This window comes from Natator depressus, chromosome 1 (genome assembly GCF_965152275.1).
Source record: "Natator depressus isolate rNatDep1 chromosome 1, rNatDep2.hap1, whole genome shotgun sequence".
NCBI lineage: Eukaryota > Metazoa > Chordata > Testudines > Cheloniidae > Natator > Natator depressus.
The window spans coordinates 327,536,269-327,557,063 of record NC_134234.1 but is presented as its reverse complement, the minus strand read 5'-3'; the positions used below and the strand labels follow the sequence as shown (position 1 = coordinate 327,557,063).

General features: G+C 41.1%; 1 protein-coding gene across 2 annotated transcripts in view; it reads left to right on the top strand.

The window, feature by feature from the left end:
• Positions 1 to 20,795, top strand: part of CACNA2D1 (calcium voltage-gated channel auxiliary subunit alpha2delta 1) — a 651,754-nt gene that overhangs the window by 484,163 nt on the left and 146,796 nt on the right. For both annotated transcript variants that reach the window (XM_074942556.1, XM_074942557.1), the window contains exon 10: positions 159 to 258. In XM_074942556.1, the coding sequence (XP_074798657.1) occupies positions 159 to 258 (100 nt within the window). The remainder of the gene's footprint in view (positions 1 to 158; positions 259 to 20,795) is intronic.

Here is a 20,795-nt window from a genome sequence, read left to right as displayed (position 1 = left end):
CAGAGCAACTCTTAAAGGTGAGACTTGGGGCTGAGTAAGCACTTCTGAAGCAATCTTGAGTATGAAAATATGGGAGCCAGTTTATAAAATCTAGTTCCACTGTATGTTTTCAACTGAACTCCTTCAATCCATTTTTTCAAATTTTCTCTGTTATGCAGGAGTGGGAGCGTTAGTGGACTGACGCTGAAGTTGATCCGAACCTCCGTCATTGAGATGCTAGAAACCTTGTCAGATGATGATTTTGTGAATGTAGTTTCAGTGAGTATCAATTCTTTCAGTAACTGGTAGTGGCAGCAGTGATACAAAGAGGCTCTTTTCTGGGCCAGAGTTGGTTGTGCCTTAAACTGGACACACAGTGCTTCCAAGCTGAAATATGTGATGCAAACATTTTATTAAATATAATGAAAGGCACTGAAACTTTGAGACGTGGATTTGAAATTAGAAGTGATTGGCTGATCCACGACTCTGCAAGGCAAAGTTTGCTTTTTACCATGATGCAAGAAAGCTTAATTTTAAGAAAATTTTGGTTTATTAGAGCAAAATTCTCTTTTTTAATCCACATTGTTGCTCTCTATTGAACATTATTCATTTGTTCTGCATGTGCAATTTCTACTGAGATCATCATATGCTTCCCAGCCTCAGTAGTGGAAAATATGAGAGCTGCTTATTTGAGATAGAATAATAAGATGAGGGTAAGGAGTTGATTCTCCACTGACTTTCAACTTGCTTACTCATTTATACCTGTGTATAACAGACTAAATTCTCAGCTGGTGTAATTTAGTGCAGTTCATGTTACATCATGACAAATGGTTGAGTGTATTGTTTAATATAGAAATTAATGATCTGAGTGAACGGTCAGAGCTTAAATGGCTGAAAGAATCATAATATGGATCAATGACTGTCAAGCCTCAAATGCCTGGTGGAGGACCCTCTTTGGACAATGGCAAGAACCACATAGCCGAGTTAGCAGGCTCTGCAGGGCAGACACAGACATGGCCATCGAGCCTCGGCTCTCTGTTGGATAAAGGTTGTGACATTCCAGAGTGTGCATCCTGCTACTATGCACCACAGGTTAAACATTAAACTATTATGCGTGGACAGTCTACTGGTATCAGTAGTTTTCACCACCCCAGTATCTCACCATCATCATTCACCAACCCTTCACCAAAAGACTCATGGAATGAGTTTCCTACACAGTGCTGACAGGACTGAAAAGCTGGAAGCCGATATGCAACGATCTCCGTATGAATGGCCTAGGTAGGGTGGTCGCATGAAATCCCAAACTGGGGGAGTCAGGAGTAATGGAGGAGCTGAGGGAGAGGGAAGTAATTTCTGGGAATGAACCTGGGAGTGAACCTGGAAGGTTGTTGGGGGTTGGTGGGAGAAGTATAGAACAAGGTTTTTCTGGGAGCTGGGAGGGATTGTTGAGGAGTTGGGGAGTCTCCCCCATGCAGATTCTGGCTGACCCTTAGTCTCTCATTCAGGCACATGTGCCTCTGTCCCCATGCGACTCTGCATCCCCATTCAGTCACCCCTCCACTGTCCCCATGTAGCCCTGCATCCCTTGTTCCCTATTCCCATGTGGCCCTGCACCCCCATTCCACCCCACCCCAGTCTGTTCCCCCTCCCACTAGCCCTTCTGAATCCTAGTCTGTAACCCCCCATTAGCTCCATGTCCCCTGATTTGACTGTTCCCTCTTCCCCATATCCCATGCATCCTAACCTGGCTCCACGGGCAGGGCACTGTGAGTACCACAGCTGGCTGCTGACTGCTATTGCCAGTTAACTGGCTGCTCTCTGTTCTGGCACCACTGGGTGGGAGAAAGGTGTAACTGCAGCTCTTCTCTGGCAGAATGTATTTTCCGGAGAGAAAAAAATCTGAAGGGGACATGAATTCTGCATGTGCACAGTGGCGCAGAATTCCCCCAGGAATACTTAAGGGAAAATATTCTTCTGATTAAATAACTGGACATGCCGTTGACATATGGCTGACACTAGGATTAGCTCCTGCAGCACCAAGGAAAGCTGATTGCCTATCTCCCATATCTTGGCAAGGACTCCAGAATTTCTTCAACCACTTTTACACCTTGGTAGTCTTAGCAGCCAGAAAGATGATGCAGGGCTTCTAACCAGGTTGTTCCTTCCTGTCTGGTAAAGTGCCAAAGAAGAATAACTTTTTAAGGAAGGAAGGTTTGTTCTTCTGGAATTGCAGATCTATATGGACAGCTACCAGGCCAAGATAGCTCTTTCAGCTTTGGTATCAGATGCTTCCACTGCTTAGATCATTTGCCAGTGGAGCATAAGTAGAGGCTGTCTTAGGGGGATGTAGAGTCAAGCAAGAATCCTATGCTCTGACACTTCTGTTAGGGCAGTTACGACAGACATCATCTGTCGTCTTTACTTTTGGATTAAGTTCTCCATGCTCTCACTTAATTGAGGCAAAGAGCTGAGTTATACATCTTCTCATTAGAGAGTGTGTGTGTGTGGGGGGGGTTCTTTAGTATAGTGAAGAGGACCCTTGAGCAAATCAGACATAAAGCAAACCAGGTCCATTGCAAGGTCAGTGGAGGGAGGGTTCATACAGCCTGAGCAAAGGAAGCATTACGTCGTTTTCATTTGGTTATCAGACACAACACCTTTCACTTGATGGTTTCTGTTCTTATGTCCAGAAACCCCACTCTTGACAACAGAAGACTAGGTAAAGAGAAACAATGCCAGACAGAGGCAGCTGCAATGTCAGCTGCCCATACATCTGTTTCACTTGCTAGCCTTGAGTGTTAAAGTATTACTTGAAAGCCTAGAACCAGCTTGCATGTGGCTTTCCTGACTCTCCCTTCCTCCTTTTGCAGACCATCTGCTCTGTTTCATTGCAGAAGGGAGTGGAATTGCTGTGAATTATTGACTGCTATAGATTGTTCAGTTCAGTTACTTGATCAAATTCCACCTCATGCTGTATCTGAATTCTCCTTCCTAATTCCTTGGCAAGTATCCCTCTCATCAGATGAATCTCAGTGCAAAGGTGGATTTTGTCCTAAGAATGGGGCTACAGAAGTTCTATGGTCTGTGTAGGACAGGAGATCAGACCAGATGATCACCGTGGACCCTTCTGGCCTTAGAATCTATGAAATTGCCTCAGTGCTACAGAAGGGAGAGGCTTCTATTCAAGGTATTTCTTCATGCTGAAAACCAAAGATGGCTTTTGCTCCATTATGAATCTTCAGAAATTGACCTATTACACCAGGAAGTTAATGTTCAACATGCTGACCCTGTATTCCATCATTCCTGCTCTTGCCTCTTAATACTTGTTCTGGACTTCTGGCTTGAAAGTTGCGTATTTTCACATTGCAATCAAACTGGCACACAAGAGGGCCTTTATTTCTATGTAGGCAACAGTTGCTACCCATACAAAGTCTCACTCTTCAGCCTGTGTATAGCACCAGGATCATTTGCCATGTGATTGGTAGTAATTGCTGTTTTCTTCAGGTTTCCTTGCATCCATGTGTATCTGTAACTGGAGGCCTGGCATGAACCTAGTTTTCTGGAAGGATAATAAAGCTCAGGCTTGCAGAGGAGGTATATCTCCAAAATGTATGCCTGGGCAGAGGCAGTAAACTCAAAAAATTACAGTTACTGTGATTTCTTTAACTTTTCTTCCTAAATCTGTAGATTCAAGAAATATTGTAATTTAAAACAGTCTCTTGGACTAGCATTGCTTTTCAAGCTCTTGCCTGGGATTGAATATGCCAAGTTCTGAACAGCAAATCTGTGTGATGGGAAAATAGATTATTTTGGTGTAGTTTGTTTTTAAAAAGTGGGGAACCGTAGAATACCATGGCTTAGCCTGGAGCATTTTTTATTTTTATTTTTTTATGACTGAACTATACAACTCTGAATATAGGAATTTATAATGGAAGCACTGACAGACCCTTAAAGCCAAGAGACTGCATGTGTGGTGAGTAACTATGTAATGATTTTGGAGATGATTTTCAACTTCTATTGATAAATTATAACCAGGCTGCAGGGAGAAAGTCCTGAAATAACACTTTCAAAATCTCTTTGAACACCATTTACTGCTTCATTTTTTATCTCTCAGTCTAGTTAGCCCTCTCTTCTAGTAGTATGGAAGGAAGTTTTATGGAAGTGGCATTTTCTGCCTTAAAGTTCTTAATAGTGAATTAGAGGGTTTTCTTTGGTTTGAACTGCAGTGGAAAATACCTCATGCTCAGTTGTTTATTAAAGCAGAAAAACCTTTTCACTAATGTAAATGGTGATGCCTGCCAAAATGAATTGAAATCTCATTGTTTGGTCCTTCTGGATCTTCTCCGGTTTAAGAGAAAAGGGCCAGATCCTCAGCTGGTGTAAATTAGCATGGTTTATTGCGTTCAATGGAGCTATGCCAGTTTTTGGCAGCTGAGGATCTGGTCCCAAGTTCATTATTTCCTGCTGCTTTAGACAAGAACTTTATAGTCTTACCAACCTAAGTGTTCAGAATTACTAAGTTATGGTACCTTTAGGTTATCCTCGGTTGGTTATGTCTGGAAGACTTCAAAGCTTGAGTTTCCTTAATTATTCAGCTTGTGTTAGGCTGAGTGGTTTTAGGTGGAAATGAATGGACAAATTGAGATGGTTGCATTATCTCATGCGTTTACAATCTATCATGTCATTACCAGGGGAAAGGACCTAGAAGGGATGTAAACCTGCCATTTAGTGGGTCGGCTGTGGTGGTGACCCCCACAATCAGGCTCCTCCCAATCTCTGCTTAAGGCCTCTCCAGACACTCCCCCTCAGCCCCTCTGGCCTGTTTCGCAGGCTTCCTGCCTGACCACAACGGAGAACCTACTTCAGGTCCTGCCTTGATCCAGGATCTCTGTAGCCTACGCTCCAACTATGCACAACTAATAATGAATAGCAAATACACATGGGAAACTCATGAGGAGTTCATAGATGGAAATGTTGTTAGCGTGAAGTATTAGTTGAATAATTTGGAATGAAGAACATTGTTCACTACCGTTCCCAGCCCTAGGCATGACCAAACTTTAACTATATCCAGCATGACCAAAGTGCCTGCTGAAATATGTGTACATGAACATACATGCACAGTCACGTACATAGGGGAACTTATGCTCTGTTTTTTTTTCTTGACCTTTTTTTTAATGTGGAGCAACTGTTGTTTTTTTTTTTCTGTTGCTCATATATCCTTTTGAATACTTGGGAAATCCTCCTCGCTTTACTCAAGTGAGCTAGGCAAGCAAGATCTGGTACTGTATGAAAATAAGGACTCATCACATCAAAGGTGTTAAATACCATTTGAATGCTTTCGCAGTAACCTCAGCAGTTGAATTATAACCCCTGCAGAATATCAATATATTTTCTAATCCAGTGAACATTTGTGATGCTTTTGTGGCGTGTGCTAGTGTTTAGAGACTTCATTGTGGAAGTCAAGGATAGTTTTGTCTTAGGGCATTTATACTCATGGGAAGTCAAGGCCCACAGATCTGTGCATAACAGAATATGACATCTTTTAAATATTTTTCTACACTGCAGTTTGGAAAGTGGTGGTGGTGTTGTGTATGTATACCGTTTAAAAATAGGCTATATCTTTTGAGTATCACAATTCAGTTTTTATAACCTATATTTTTAAGTATCTAAAACCCTATTTTGGATTGCAGTTGTAAAACAAGACTGAATTTCAACTATGACATTTTGCTTTCTGTGACAAGAAAATGGGATGTGTATGCCACAAATAGGAAAGCAAGTTTGAAATGATTTTACTGCCACAAGGTTTTCTTCAGGCAATGGAAGTAAAAATAGAACAACTTTGGTTCAGTCATATTTTGTTTTTAATGATGTTTTTATTTTTTTATATTATTTTTGCTTTCTTTAATTTTTCCACAGCCCAGCCAAAATCTCAAAGCCAAGTCAAACACTGACAGCATGGCACTAAATATATATAAATGATGACAATGAGAATAAAATAGTCCACTATAAGGATTTTTTTATATAACTTAAATTTAGGTGGCATTCACCCAACACAAAATTGACATTAATTGCTGTGGTGATTATTGATTTTAATAGTTTACTTTTTGTTTCACTTAAACTGGTTACCACTATCTAATAGCTTACCAGAGTGAAACACAAAAAATAAACAAACTACAAAAATGGAGATAAATAAAACTAGATTGTTTTAAATTACATATATAACTTCAGCACACAGCAGACTCTTAGTAGGATGTGCTGCCTCAGCTTCACTTTTAATTGAATATGGGATTCTTCCATTTTAAACAATTTTTGTTCGCTTGCTTTTCTTCTCCTTTTTACAGAAAAATCTGATGGTTTATGCAGTTAAAGAGTAGTGGGGTCAGTGATTGTTTTTCTAAGCCCAATGTAATCTAATTCTTCCCATCTATACTTCATAAAATCATCTGAGGATCATTTGGATGAATGGTGTTATGTTCATGAAAGGTCATGTTCATAATAATAGGAATAATCATGTTAACGATTCCAAATTGATTCCCCCTGAAACAAAACAAAGCTCTTTATTCACGTGAAAGAACTGTAACTTTATTCAGTGAGCCGATATTATTGGTTAACAACGTTTATAGCTAATGAATAAAAATCTGGGTGGTAACTGGTACGAGTATTAGTCAGCTGGCTTATATTAACCTTAGCAAGAATTGTAGGTTCTTCTTCATGTGCTGGTCCCTATCTGTATTTTACTGTAGATACACATATGCTCCATGTTTCTGAGACTGGCAATTTCTAGCAACTAGTGTCCCGTGGTCTGTGCCTGCACAGTTGCTCTCCTTATACTCCATACTGAGGGTATAAGCAGCAATGGGAACCAAAGGGTCTTCACTTCTTTCTTATTGCCTCATGGCATAAGTTGAAATCCTCCAGTTCCTGGAATTGATCTTCTTTGACATTCTTTTCTCTTGATATTTGAAAGCTTATATTGGTAGTTATTGTTAGCGGTTTTCATAGTTCCCCTATCACAGGGTCCACTCACGGCAGCTGGCACCTCCACCTGGCCACTCTGGTGAATCAGCGCTTTCCAGGCCTGAGGCCCCTTTTTGCTGCTTGCTGTGTGCCCTACTGCCACGCGCTCTCTCTCTCACTCAGCGTGTTCCCTTTTTATGACTCATACCTTTGGCTAGGTCATTATGCGTGCTTCCCCCTTCTGGGGTATCAGTCTTTCCTCATCAGCAGTCTTAGGCAACCTTCCTGTTCAATGCCCCATGGAGCCACTTCACCCAGTGGCTGGTAGAGGAACCTGCCTTCTACACAGGGTTCCATCAGGGCCTTCTAATGAGCAGCCAAATTCTGCACCATCTTGAATCTTGCTGACTTTCCCCTGAGCCTTTCCTTACCTTCTGGCTCTCCCTCCTTCTCTGGGCTCACCAGCCGCAAACTCCCTCCTCCCAGGGAGTAACTGTAGGCTACTTGCCTCTATAGCACCAAAAACATCTCCCTTCTCCCAGAGTGTGACTACTTCCCAGACTACTTCCCTGCAGCAGCCGAGCTGCTCTCAGCTTCTGGGCTTTATACAGGCCCCTCTTGTTCCCATCCAGATAAGCCTCATCCAATTAACCCCTACTCCCTGGATCCTCCTCCAGATGCATCCTGGGCAGTTAATTGGCCCAGATGGCCACCTTAACCCCTTCAGGCCTTGTGTGGGGTGGAAACCCTATCACAATCCCCACCCCAGGGAATCCTCCAATCCCCCGGCACAGGATTTAGGTTATGACCAGGTGCCCAGGCTTTAAAAATTGTCTTCCACCCCTTTTCAGTCAGCGATGGCCACCAGCGCTGCCTTTACTGCCTCAGAGAAGCTCATATCTCTGTTAAGGACAGTATTTGCCTCTTCTTTCCCAGCCAAATGTGGCAGGCGCAAGAGCTCTGGCTTCAGAAGCATCTAATGGAACATGCCACAAGCCCTCAGTCAGATCCAGACCCTGTACGTTGGCCTGAGACATCAAGTGTGCTCATCATAGCTTGATGTCTGACTCAGGAGTGGGAACGACTAGCGTGAAGGACCCTTCATCATGGCCTTCTCACAAGAATAAGAGTGACTCTCATAAACGTAAGAATAGATCGGCTCCTGGACCTTGTAAGAGAAGGGATCCATCTCCATCCAAGTTGGGAAAGTCTTTCTGCCCAGGACACAAGGACTTAGGTCCTCTTAAGCCTCAAGACCATGATCAAAAAGGGCACAGGAGCAAGGCTACTTCAGCACCACTCCTCCCATCATCATCAACACAAACCTCGGTACTGACTAAAGCAAAGTATTGAGAGCTGCAGGCCCACAAACCATCAGTACTGATGTTAACCATGCAGTTGGAGTCTCCATCACTAGTAGCACCACCGCCTCAGGAGGAACCACTGACTACTGAGAGTTTCTTCACACTGTCTCCAGTGGTGCAGGGCAACAAGACTCAGCCTTTCTAAGGCTCCAATGTACGACACCACACCAGAGGATAGATGCTTCTCCTGGACTAACGTTCCCCACTTCCACCCCCGAGTGGCCAACCCTCACCAGGGAGATTCTAACACCAGGGAGAAGCTCATCTCCCATTCCATCTGCTAACTGTTGTTTTCTGATACTGGTACCAATGGCACTACCAATAGAACTGGATCAAATCTTCTGGAGAGTTGGGACATTTTGGTGGAACCATCTTTTCCTCACCTAGAGAGTTCTGTCTAGACAGAGATTTGAGAACCTTCTACTTCCAGCCTTGTCCATCCAAAGGGGTACCACCCCGCATTTGGCATCAAAGGTACCCAGTGCCTTGGGGACCACCACCAATCTCTGGTCTCAGGTGCATGGACTACATGCATAACCACGGTGAAATACAGGTAGGGACTGTACATCTTGAAGAATTACAGTTACGAAGTATGACTTCCCTTTATCGGCAGTTACACTTTTTCCCTTCTATATCTTTTGGCCAAGAAAGTAACAATATTTTACAGCTTGATAAATTTAATAATCACAGCAGTATTTAGCAATGAGATGTTAAATTATCCAGATCTCTGTTCTGCAGCTAAACTATGCCAAGATGTTGCCCCACAAAACCCTCATGTAGCTCTTCATGCCCACACCTGAGAGACTGGGATTTAGGGTCATGTCAATCAGCTCTAGGAAGTGGCACAGTGTGATTTAATCAGTCGTGCTAGGTTTATGTAGAAATCCTGGGGAACAACAAGCTTAAAACTGCATGTGCTAAACACTTTAGTTCTACATATTTAATGTAGTCCTTGCATTTATTTCCAGGGAGAAAGGGCTGCCTGAACTATTTAAGTCATGTAAAGACTGTCAAGGGTTAATATGTCATAATTTCCTCTGGGATTTGCATTTCTGCTATCTGAAGAGCTGTGCTTTGTTGCAGAAAGGAAACCTGCTGTTAGAAAGAGCTTAAATGTATGAGTAATACAGCTGTTTTCCCACTAATCCGGTTATATGCTTTGATAGCAGTAAGTGGTAGATGATAGGGGTAGCAATTCAATCCCAGCACACTGTGATTTAGAGACTTGGTTGCAAATGTTGACACAGAGAGTGTAATTTGTTTATGACTGTGGGTAGGCTGTGGTTTCTGGAGAAATGTATTTCAACTTCAAGCCTGCAGAGGGTAAAAATATGCACCAAGGAAAACACTAACTTGTAACAACAGACATGTTAAAGGTCAGAAGCTGTAGGGCTTCTTAGAATCACTTACCCTTTATAAAAATACAACCAAATATTTACTGTTTAGGTACTGGAAATGAAATATTATGAGCATGCTAGGGATAATAGAATCATGCTTTGAAAGCTCATCTCTAGCTATTATGCTGTGGTTTGGAAATGTGTGAGAGGGAGGTTGGGGGCAGAATTGTTTTAAAACAATACACCTCCCAGCCCTCTCATACAGTCAATCAAATTGTAGGCTGAAATCTTCAAAGGAAATAGACATCTACCTCCCATTGAATTTTAATAAGCGTTTGACTCCTAATTCTCTGAGGAGTCTTGGAAAATCTTAGCATAGTTACTTAGGCAATAGTGGTCCCATGGAGCTGCTAGAGAATCACCCAAGTTTTCATGATGTTGTAACATTCTAAATAACAAGGCTGTTTGAGAGGAGGTGGAGCGTTGCTGAAGATATTGAGGTGGATCACTGAGGTCAAGAAGTAGCAGAAGGTGGTCGAGTGATAAGAATGAAATGGACTGAGAGAGGGAGTCTTGGCAGCAGAGGGATAAGACTGGGCAGCTGAATGGGAGAGGTCTGACAGGTGAGAAAGTAGGAAGCAGTCAGAAGTCACTGATTTGGAAAAGCAAAGAGATGGTCCTCAGAGTAAAAAGGGAAGAGAGGAATTACGTCCTGGAGAGAAGCAGAGAGTGAGGAAAAATTGGTGGGGTTTTTTTGTTGTTTTTTTAAGCCAGAGCATGAGGGTGGTCCTGGAAGCAGAGGTTTAAATTGGGCCATGGAAAGACAATTCTAAGAGCCTTCATCTATGCAAGAAGTTTGAAAGTCAGTTGGTCAAATTCAGACCATAAGTACCTGGATGGAACTCTAATGATATCAGTCGAGCTGTAGCCCTCTGATTCCAGGTGTGGATTTAACCCTAAGACTGCTCGGTGGGAAAAGACTTTTCCAATTTGCTGAAATCAGTGAAACCCCTTCCATTTACTTTAATAGGTGCTGGATCAGAGCCCTTATGTTTAAGACAAGATATACACCGCTCTTAATTAAATAAGCAATTTTTGTTTGCATTGGGAGGGATTGTCTTTGAAAAAAATTGTTTTTTCAAAATATTGCTGTAAATGTTTTAAACAAACATCTAAACTTTTAAGTATAATTTCAATAGGTTTGCAGATCCAGTATACAGAAATACAATCTCCTCCCTATTCCTACTCCTTTTTATAAATCCAAGGATCACCCTGGCCCTTTTTTTCCACAGCACCATACTGGGAAATCATGCTGAGTTGCTTATCCTTTATGGGCTCTGAATCTTTTTCAGAGTCACTGCTTTCCAGGATAATCTCTCATTCTGTAGGTATGGCCTGTATTCCTCCTCCTTAGATGTATAACTCTGTATTGGGCTGCAGTAAAATGTGTTTTGTTTTAAAGGACACTGCTTACCAAGTGTTCCAGATTGCTCTGTATGATTGCCCTGTTCTCATCAAAATTTACCACTTCACCAATCTTTGTGCAATGCACAGATTTTATCAGCAGTGATTTTACCTTTACTTCCTGATCACTGATTAAAATGTTGAATAGTGTCAAGGCCTAGTGCCAATCCCTGCAGAATTCCACAAATAACATCCCCTTCAATGATGATACCCCATGGATGACTACTTTTTGATACCTGTCAGTTATCCAGATTTTAATCCATTTAACTTGTGCTTTATTGTTATTGTGTTGTGCTAATTTTGTAATCAGAATATTGTGCGGTATTGGTTCAAATGCCTTATAAAAGTCTACACATTTTGCATCTGCACAATTACCTTTATGAAGCAAATTTGTAATCTCATCAATGAATGACAGCAGATTTATTGGAGACCTGTTTTCCATAAAACTATGTTGACTGGCATTAAATATATTCCTACACTTTACTTCTTTATTAATTTAATCCTGTATCAGCTTTTCCATTATTTCACATGAGACTGATGTCAGGCTAACCCAGACTATAGTTACCCTGCTCATCCTGCTTGCCCTTTTTGAAAATAGGCACAACATTAGCACTCATCCAGTCTTCTCACAGTTCTTTTTTATTCTAAATTTAAAATTAACATCAGCAAGCCACAGATCTCCTCAGTCAGCTTTTTTAGGACTTTTGGGTGCAAGTTATCTGGGCCTGCTAATATAACAATGCTTATCTCTAGTAGATGTTGTTTAGTGTTCTCTTTTAGTTATTCATGGACTGGAAAGTACCTCATCATCCTCACAGGATACGAGTACATCATCCTGCTTCTTTCCCAATAAAGAACAGAAATATTTATTGAACGCTTCTATCTTTGCTGCAGCATTTTTTAACAATTTTACCATTTCCATCTATACCATTGGTGGGATTTCTTTTGGTCCGAATATATTTATTTAAACTCCTTATTTTCCTTAGCCCTTTGAGCAATACTCTCCTATAATGTACTGTGTTCATGTATTGTAGCATAAACCAACAAAGTAGTCCATCGACATGGAGGTGTTCTGAATGAAACACCAAACAGAGCTGAACTTTGACTATTACTGTGCTGTCAGAGTGACGGGCATTTCATGGACAGACAGAATCAACACTTAACTTAAAATAATCTCCCAGTACACAAAACAGTAATACCTTGGAAAAGTTTATTTAATACTCTTATTGTTACTGTCTTGCCTGGAACATACAATCTGGGAAGAAAGAATGTGGCCCTGGGCTCACTTTCCCTGTTGATATATGCACATAATATCAATTTATGTTAATGGGAGCTGTGTGCGGAACAGAGAAGAAAGTACTTTAAAAAATATTGTAGACGTTGATTTCGGACCACTAAGATGCTACTGCATAAAGCCAAGAAAAAACCTCAATGAACATAAGTGTATGTTTTAACAGCTCGGTCCTAGCATGCCATTTAAATTGAACCCTGAATAACTAGAAATTGTATTATGAAGCATTTGGGAATTAAGTTATTACTGGTTTTGCATCTTGCATGTTGTGTTTAAAAAAACTAATAAAGCCTGCTAAGTTTAAACATTCTGATTGCCCCAGTACAGTATTTTTTTTTTTTTCAGAACTCAGAAAAAGAGTCACACAGAAAATGAGTGCAGAGTTTGCAGTTTCTTTCCTTAGTCATCAGTGGTCCAGGACCAGTGGTTGGAAATATTTACTGGTCCTGAAGCATTAGTACAGGCCTACCAATTTGGTTTTAGCTTTAGCATGTGAGGGGTGCCTTAAAATCATGTAACTCTGCTTCCCATTTTGTTATTCCTTGTACACTCTAGCAGCTTCCTCTCTATTCCCTAGAGCTAGATATTACGGGCTACATTTTTGTCTGGAATAAGTACTAGCTCCCCCTTTTTTCACAGGAATGGCTGGTGACTTTAAAATTTGCTCCTAACTTTGTGCCCACAAAGCAAATTCTGAGCACAAATCAAAATGGTCCCCGAAAAGAGAAGGCTCCTTTGTGAAGATTTAGCCAGAAGTTTCCATGTCACTTGAAAGCTGGAATTCCAAGTTGCGAGCAGTGATAGGGCCCAGGTTGTTAAAGAACCAAGGGTTTAACTTTGAGGCACATTTAGGCACCTGCCTGATTTTTCAAGAATGCTGAGTATTCAGCAGCTTCCACTGACCTCAATGCCTGTGTAGTGGACTGCAGTGGAAACTCAGAGCGCTGAAAATGAGGCAGATGCCTAAGTGTAGGTTTAGAAATTTAACTTTGGGCTCTTAGTTTTGAATATCTTGGCTAAGGTTTACTGTTGTTTTATGTTGTTTAATTTTTTTTCTTTTTATTAAAAAAAACTGAAGGAAAAGGGCAGCAAAAACATAGTTGAGAAGACCTCAAAACAAAATCTGTCTAATTTTGGATTTGACTAGGCTGGAATACATCAGGGTAGACAAAGAGCCAAATCAATTAAACTAGAAACTGAAGACTAGAAATCAGGATCTTGAGACTAGAGAGGTTATTAAAAATACATATTTGCTGCTAAGCAGTGTACCTGGAATGAAACTATTTCCAATTCTGGTAGACTAGCTAGACCACATTCACTCTTCCTTGGTTTGGGCTTCAGCACAGATTACTATTGTCCCTGCTTATAGCTATCACTATCAACAACTTTGCAAATTGCTTAAATGACAATGATTTCCAGACTAAGCTCCATCTCTCTGGTAAATTAATAGTGTATAAAATGGGACTGTATGTCTACCTTTTGCTTCCACTGCCTAGTGAATCCAGTTGTTGTTTCCAGTTCCATAACTACTTTAAATGTAGAAGTCTTGCCAGTCAGAGGCCTCCTAGCTGTTGTCCATATTATCTTAGTGTCAATCTCATGCATTTTTTGGACATCTTCTTCCTCAATAGGATACTGGAACTAAACTACATTTCAAAGTTAACTTGTCTATGTGTACAGGCTTGTCTGATTTTTGTTCTGTGTATGAAAGTGACTGTCATCACATTTGCTGTAGGTGCACTGATAAGCAAGCTCCAGGCGCAACTGACACATTCTTTGTTTTGGAGGTCAGAAGAGACTGGGTATTTGGTATGGAGTCCTCAAGTTCATTGTCAGGTTCATGTACTTTTAATTCCCAGATTTTATTACTGCTACTTCATTTAGCCTTAACGTTAATAATTATTTCCAGTAGAGAAAGGACCACTACTTTGATGCAAGGAGTTGATTGTTCTCTTATTAGTTACAGTTTTCTAAAAGAAGAACAAGTTCTTTCTTTGGTAGTTTCTTGATGTTTTTGAAACAGTTGGCCAGATTGTTGTACTGCCATGTATGCTGGTATAAATCTAGAGGGACTAGGAAAGGAGGGGCAGGTTGTAGAAGGCAGGCTGGGGAGTCTGCCATAACTTAGACAGGTGCCCATGGCTGTCTAAATTACACCAGCTTTCACAAACAGCGGAGGATCAAAAAGGCACAAAAATGACTTAAAGCCATATTATCCCCATGTGCCCCTGAGATGTAAGTTCTGTGCAGAAATTCCAAGAGGCACTGCACAGAATCTTACCCTTTATTCCAACTGTTGGTCCCTTTGTCAGGTGGTAGTTTTGCATTGATTTCTGTGCAATCCAGATTTTGTACTTTTGGAAATTATCAGTAGACCAGTGTAAATTCATACTGAGTTTGGCCCAGAATTAATCCTAAATATTTCATGTAGTCTTTGCTTGAATAACTATGCAACAGAGAGAGAGTTCATTATGGTAACTGATATATTGTACAATAGGTATCTCTCATTGTATCTTCTGTAGTAAATGTTTATGCCAACAGTGTTAAATGTTTCTGTAATGTATGTGCCTTCTCTGCATAAAAAACGTTTCAAAGCATGTTTAGCATGAAAAGGAAGAACTAAGCATTATATTGCCAAATATCAGGAGATACAGTATTACAAGTTTACATACAGTACATTCAACATATATTCCTGTTTCAGGTAGCTGAATGTGCAGAATTATTTTAAATATGATGCTCCTGAAAGAATGAGGTTTTTATAGGTCACGATAAAGCATGTGTATTGTGCATGTGAAGCATCTCTTGAAGATTTTATTCTGAATTGCATGCAAACATAACAGAAAAACATTATTTTTCCATAACATGATATGAACCCTAAACTTTAACATGAAATTATTATTCTATTCTCTGTTATTCTCTATGATGTCAGGACTGCAAGGCAAACCTCCACTGTTTGCTGAATTCGCTCAAATTTTCCAGTTCTCTGAAATCTACACTGATGATTAACACTTGCAAGTGTTCTATGGTGTCTTCTTATTCTCTCAATGGCCTGTGATAAATATTAGTAATATCTTCTAAAATATAGGTTGTAGTTCAGAAAATTGCCCTTATTCTGGTTCAGGTATTCTTTGGATTAACCTAAAATCCAGTTACGGAGCCGACAGCATGTAAACACACACAAAACAGAAAGCAGCAAAGCTGGATTTAGTTACAAGGGGAAAGCCTTATAGAATCAGATCTGTTTCACTCCTGCTCATTTAATATGTATAGATACAACTGGGTCACCAAGCTGCTTTAGCCATGAGGTAGGAGTAGCATAGCAACAACCCTCAGTAGACTGAAAAATCAGCAGCAGTAATATCATATTAGGTCTGCAACATGCTGACTGTATTTTTTTCAATTTTCAGTATTCCCAGAGGAATATTTTGATTGATTCAGATATCCCCATTGCAGTATTTTAAATAGATAGGATTTGTCCCTGTAGCAGGCCCAGAGATAAGAATTACTTATTGGTGCAAGCGCATTTAATTTTTCATACACATCAAAAGTCTGACTCTCTCTTAATATTCATTTTTAGTCAGTGAATTGTCATTTAAAGGGATTCCGATTAGACTGGCTGCATTCTACAATAACTGTTAGTAAACCAACAGGGGATGTGACTAAGGGAGTGACAAGGAAGGAGGTCTGAGAGTGTAATCTGAGCTAAGATTTAAGTATGACTTAGATAGGCAAGCACTGCGAATATCATCTATCATACAGTCCTGGGAAGGTCAGGAAGACATTTAGGCAGCACGTCAACTGTGTAAAATTTCAGCCTATGGCTGTAATCAGCAAGTATTGCAAACACTTCCGAAGTATTCATTTGAAATGAATCGACTTGTGTTTATAACGTGTGTGCACTTTGCAGCTGAATAGACGAGGTTTTCTGTCCTCTCTATCGCAATGAACCCTCCTGTGTTCAAGACATGGAGGCTTCTCTAATATTTATATTTTAATGGGCCTGTTCCTTCAGCCCATCTGGTGCACAACAGAAAGTAATAATGAGTCTGTTTATCAAGCAATTTACAGCATTCACAAAAAGTTGTGATTTTAATTGCTATACTGGGGAGAGGTGGGGAGGACAAAGTGTAAAACCTTCTGTGTAAAAGTAAAATGCTGGTCTCTGTAAGTCCAGGTCAGGCAAAGCTTTTTACTATAGTGCCACCTAGTGGTTGAAGCCTGCAAAGTATGTTGTAAGATGTCTCATTAATTTGTAAAAAGAAAAGGAGGACTTGTGGCACCTCCTTTATTTATTTGCGCGTAAGCTTTCGTGAGCTACAGCTCACTTCATCAGATGCTAAATTGGTTAGTCTCTAAGGTGCCACAAGGCCTCCTTTTCTTTTTGCGGATACAGACTAACACGGCTGCTACTCTAAAACCTGTCATTACTTTGTGTTAGATCTGACTCATATGTAATGTTGTGTTTTCACCATTGAGATGATTTCCCAAATATTTTATCTTTTGTGCAAATGAGTTGCATAGCACCACTGGGCCAAGGCTTTGTTTATGAAGACTTGTGTTCATACGTGCTAATCACTCTCCTATTGGCTGATTTTCAGTATGGCTCAACATGAGTATATTCTGCTCCCACCTACACCAGAAACAGCATAGATACATACTGATTGAGAGGTTGGGTCTGAACAAATATATAAAAAGGGAGAGTCCCTTGTGGTAAATGGGAAACATCTATTTTGGCTATATAGAAACATATATATGAACATATTGGATACAATGTACATACAATGCTTTCCCGTAAAGATCAGCAGATTAATATAATAAGTCATTTGTACTAATGATAAATGAATGGTAGAATTACCTCCATGTCCCAAGATGATGCTCTTTGCATGCTCTGGTCTTAATGCTGCCATTTCTGATGCCCTAGTGGATGCTGCCTGCGTGTTTTGCTCGCAATGCAAGTAATATTCACTCCAGGCAATGGGATGAAGGGGACACTTTGGATCTCCATGTAATAAAAGGAGGAAAGTCAATTCAAATATTTCATTTGTATTTAAATTGCCTGCCATGCTCCCCAAAAGAAAGTAACATTGAACTGCAGATTTAAATCCTCGTTACCCCTCTGGATCTGTATATATAAAGAGAGAATTTCAAATGTACATCAATTTATACATCATCTGTGAAACCAAAGATTTTTCTCTGGCAGTGCTGTATTATTCAGAATGAATTTCATTAGCAGTGTATACTTTCTGAATAAATCTTGGTTATAGGAGACTCATAAGAATGTATGCTTTAAGGATTTGTGTCCTATTTGCCCTTGTGGTTAAAATAGGATAGACTAGGATATCAAGGATCAAGTTCAAGGACAAATTTGAGGACTGGGGAATTGGGTGCATGTGGCAGAGAGAGAGACACTATGGAACTGGTTTCAGAGTAGCAGCTGTGTTAGTCTGTATTCACAAAAAGAAAAGGAGTACTTGTGGCACCTTAGAGACTAACAAATTTATTTGAGCATAAGCTTGCATGAGCTACCACTTCATCGGATGCATTCAGTGGAAAATACAGTGGGGAGAGTTATATACATAGAGAACACGAAACAATGGGTGTTACCATACACACTGTAACCAGAGTGATCACTTAAGGTGAGCTATTACCAGCAGGAGAGCGGGGGAGGGAAGAGGATCTTTTGTAGTGATAATCAAGGCGGCCCATTTCTAGCAGTTGACAAGAATGTCTGAGGAACGGTGGGGTGGGGGGAATAAACATGGGGAAATAGTTTCACTTTGTGTACTGACCCATCCCCTCCCAGTCTCTATTCAAGCCTAAGTTAATTGTATCCAGTTTGCAAATTAATTCCAATTCAGCAGTCTCTCGTTGGAGTCTGTTTTTGAAGTTTTTTTGTTGAAGTATTGCCACTTTTACGTCTGTAATCGAGTGACCAGAGAGATTGAAGTGTTCTCCAACTGGTTTTTGAATGGTATAATTCTTGACGTCTGATTTGTGTCCATTTATTCTTTTACGTAGAGACTGTCCAGTTTGACCAATGTACATGGCAGAGGGGCATTGCTGGCACATGATGGCATATATCACATTGGTAGATGTGCAGGTGAACGAGCCTCTGATAGTGTGGCTGATGTGATTAGGCCCTATGATGGTGTCCCCTGAATAGATATGTGGACACAGTTGGCAGTGGGCTTTGTTGCAAGGCTAGGTTCCTGGGTTAATGGTTCTGTTGTGTGGTGTGTGGTTACTGGTGAGTATTTGCTTCACGTTGGGGGGCTGTCTGTAAGCAAGGACTGGCCTGTCTCCCAAGATCTGTGATAGTGATGGGTCGTCTTTCAGGATAGGTTGTAGATCCTTGCTGATGCGTTGGAGAGGTTTTAGTTGGAGGCTGAAGGTGATGGCTAGTGGCGTTCTGTTATTTTCTTTGTTGGGCCTGTCCTGTAGTAGGTGACTTCTAGGTACTCTTCTGGCTCTGTCGATTTGTTTCTTCACTTCAGCAGGTGGGTATTGTAGTTGTAAGAATGCTTGATAGAGATCTTGTAGGTGTTTGTCTCTGTCTGAGGGGTTGGAGCAAATGCGGTTGTATCGTAGAGCTTTGCTGTAGACAATGCATCGTGTGGTGTGGTCTGGATGAAACCTGGAGGCATATTGGTAGGCATAGCAGTCAGTAGGTTTCCGGTATAGGGTGGTGTTTATGTGACCATCGCTTATTAGCACCGCTGTGTCCAGGAAGTGGATCTCTTGTGTGGACTGGTCCAGGCTGAGGTTGATGGTGGGATGGAAATTGTTGAAATCATGGTGGAATTCCTCAAGGGCTTCTTTTCCATGGGTCCAGATGATGAAGATGTCATCAATATAGCGCAAGTAGAGTCGGGGCATTAGGGGATGAGAGCTGAGGAAGCACTGTTCTAAGTCAGCCATAAAAATGTTGACATACTGTGGGGCCATGCGGGTACCATAGCAGTGCCACTGATTTGAAATAATGTGAAATAGTTACGGGTGAGGACAAAGTCACAAAGTTCAGGCACCAGGTTTGCCGTGACATTATCGGGGATACTGTTCCTGACGGCTTGTAGTCTATCTTTGTGTGGAATGTTGGTGTAAAGGGCTTCTACATCCATAGTGGCCAGGATGGTGTTTTCAGGAAGATCACCGATGGATTGTAGTTTCCTCAGGAAGTCAGTGGTGTCTCGAAGATAGCTGGGAGTGCTGGTAGCGTAGGGCCTGAGGAGGGAGTCTACATAGCCAGACAATCCTGCTGTCAGGGTGCCAATGCCTGAGATGATAGGGTGTCCAGGATTTCCAGGTTTATGGATCTTGGGTAGCAGATAGAATACCCCAGGTCGGGGTTCCAGGGGTGTGTCTGTGTGGATTTGTTCTTGTGCTTTTTCAGGGAGTTTCTTGAGCAAATGCTATAGTTTCTTTTGGTAACCCTCAGTGGGATCAGAGGGTAATGGCTTGTAGAAAGTGGTGTTGGAGAGCTGCCGAGCAGCCTCTTGTTCATATTCCGGCCTATTCATGATGACAACAGCACCTCCTTTGTCAGCCTTTTTGATTATGATGTCAGAGTTGTTTCTGAGGCTGTGGATGGCATTGTGTTCTGCATGGCTGAGGTTGTGGGGCAAGTGATGCTGCTTTTCCACAATTTCAGCCCATGCACGTCGGCGGAAGCATTCTTTGTAGAAGTCCAGTCTGTTGTTTCGACCTTCAGGAGGAGTCCACCCAGAATCCTTCTTTTTGTAGTGTTGGTAGAAAGCTCTCTGTGGGTTAGTATGTTGTTCAGAGGTGTGTTGGAAATATTCCTTGAGTCGGAGGTGTCGAAAATAGGATTCTAGGTCACCACAGAAATGTATCATGTTCGTGGGGGTGGAGGGACAGAAGGAGAGGCCCTGAGATAGGACAGATTCTTCTGCTGGGCTAAGAGTATAGTTGGATAGATTAACAATATTGCTGGGTGGGTTGAGGGAACCACTGTTGTGGCCCCTTGTGGCATGTAGTAGTTTAGATAGTTTAATGTCCTTTTTCTTTTGTAGAGAAGCAAAGTGTGTGTTGTAAATGGCTTGTCTAGTTTTTGTAAAGTCCAGCCACGAGGAAGTTTGTGTGGAAGGTTGGTTTTTTATGAGAGTATCCAGTTCAGAGAGCTCATTCTTAATCTTTCTCTGTTTGCTGTGGAGGATGTTGATCAGGTGGTTCCGCAGTTTCTTTGAGAGCGTGTGGCACAAGCTGTCAGCATAGTCTGTGTGGTATGTATGGAACTGAGAGTTAAGCTTCTTAGCTTCTAGTCTCTTAGATGCTCACTCACATGTGACCTGGACAAGACACCTTTTGCTACAGTTTACATGCAAATTAAACAAGAATAATACATGACTATTTCACTTGGGAACTGGGAAACTTCATTCATGTTTG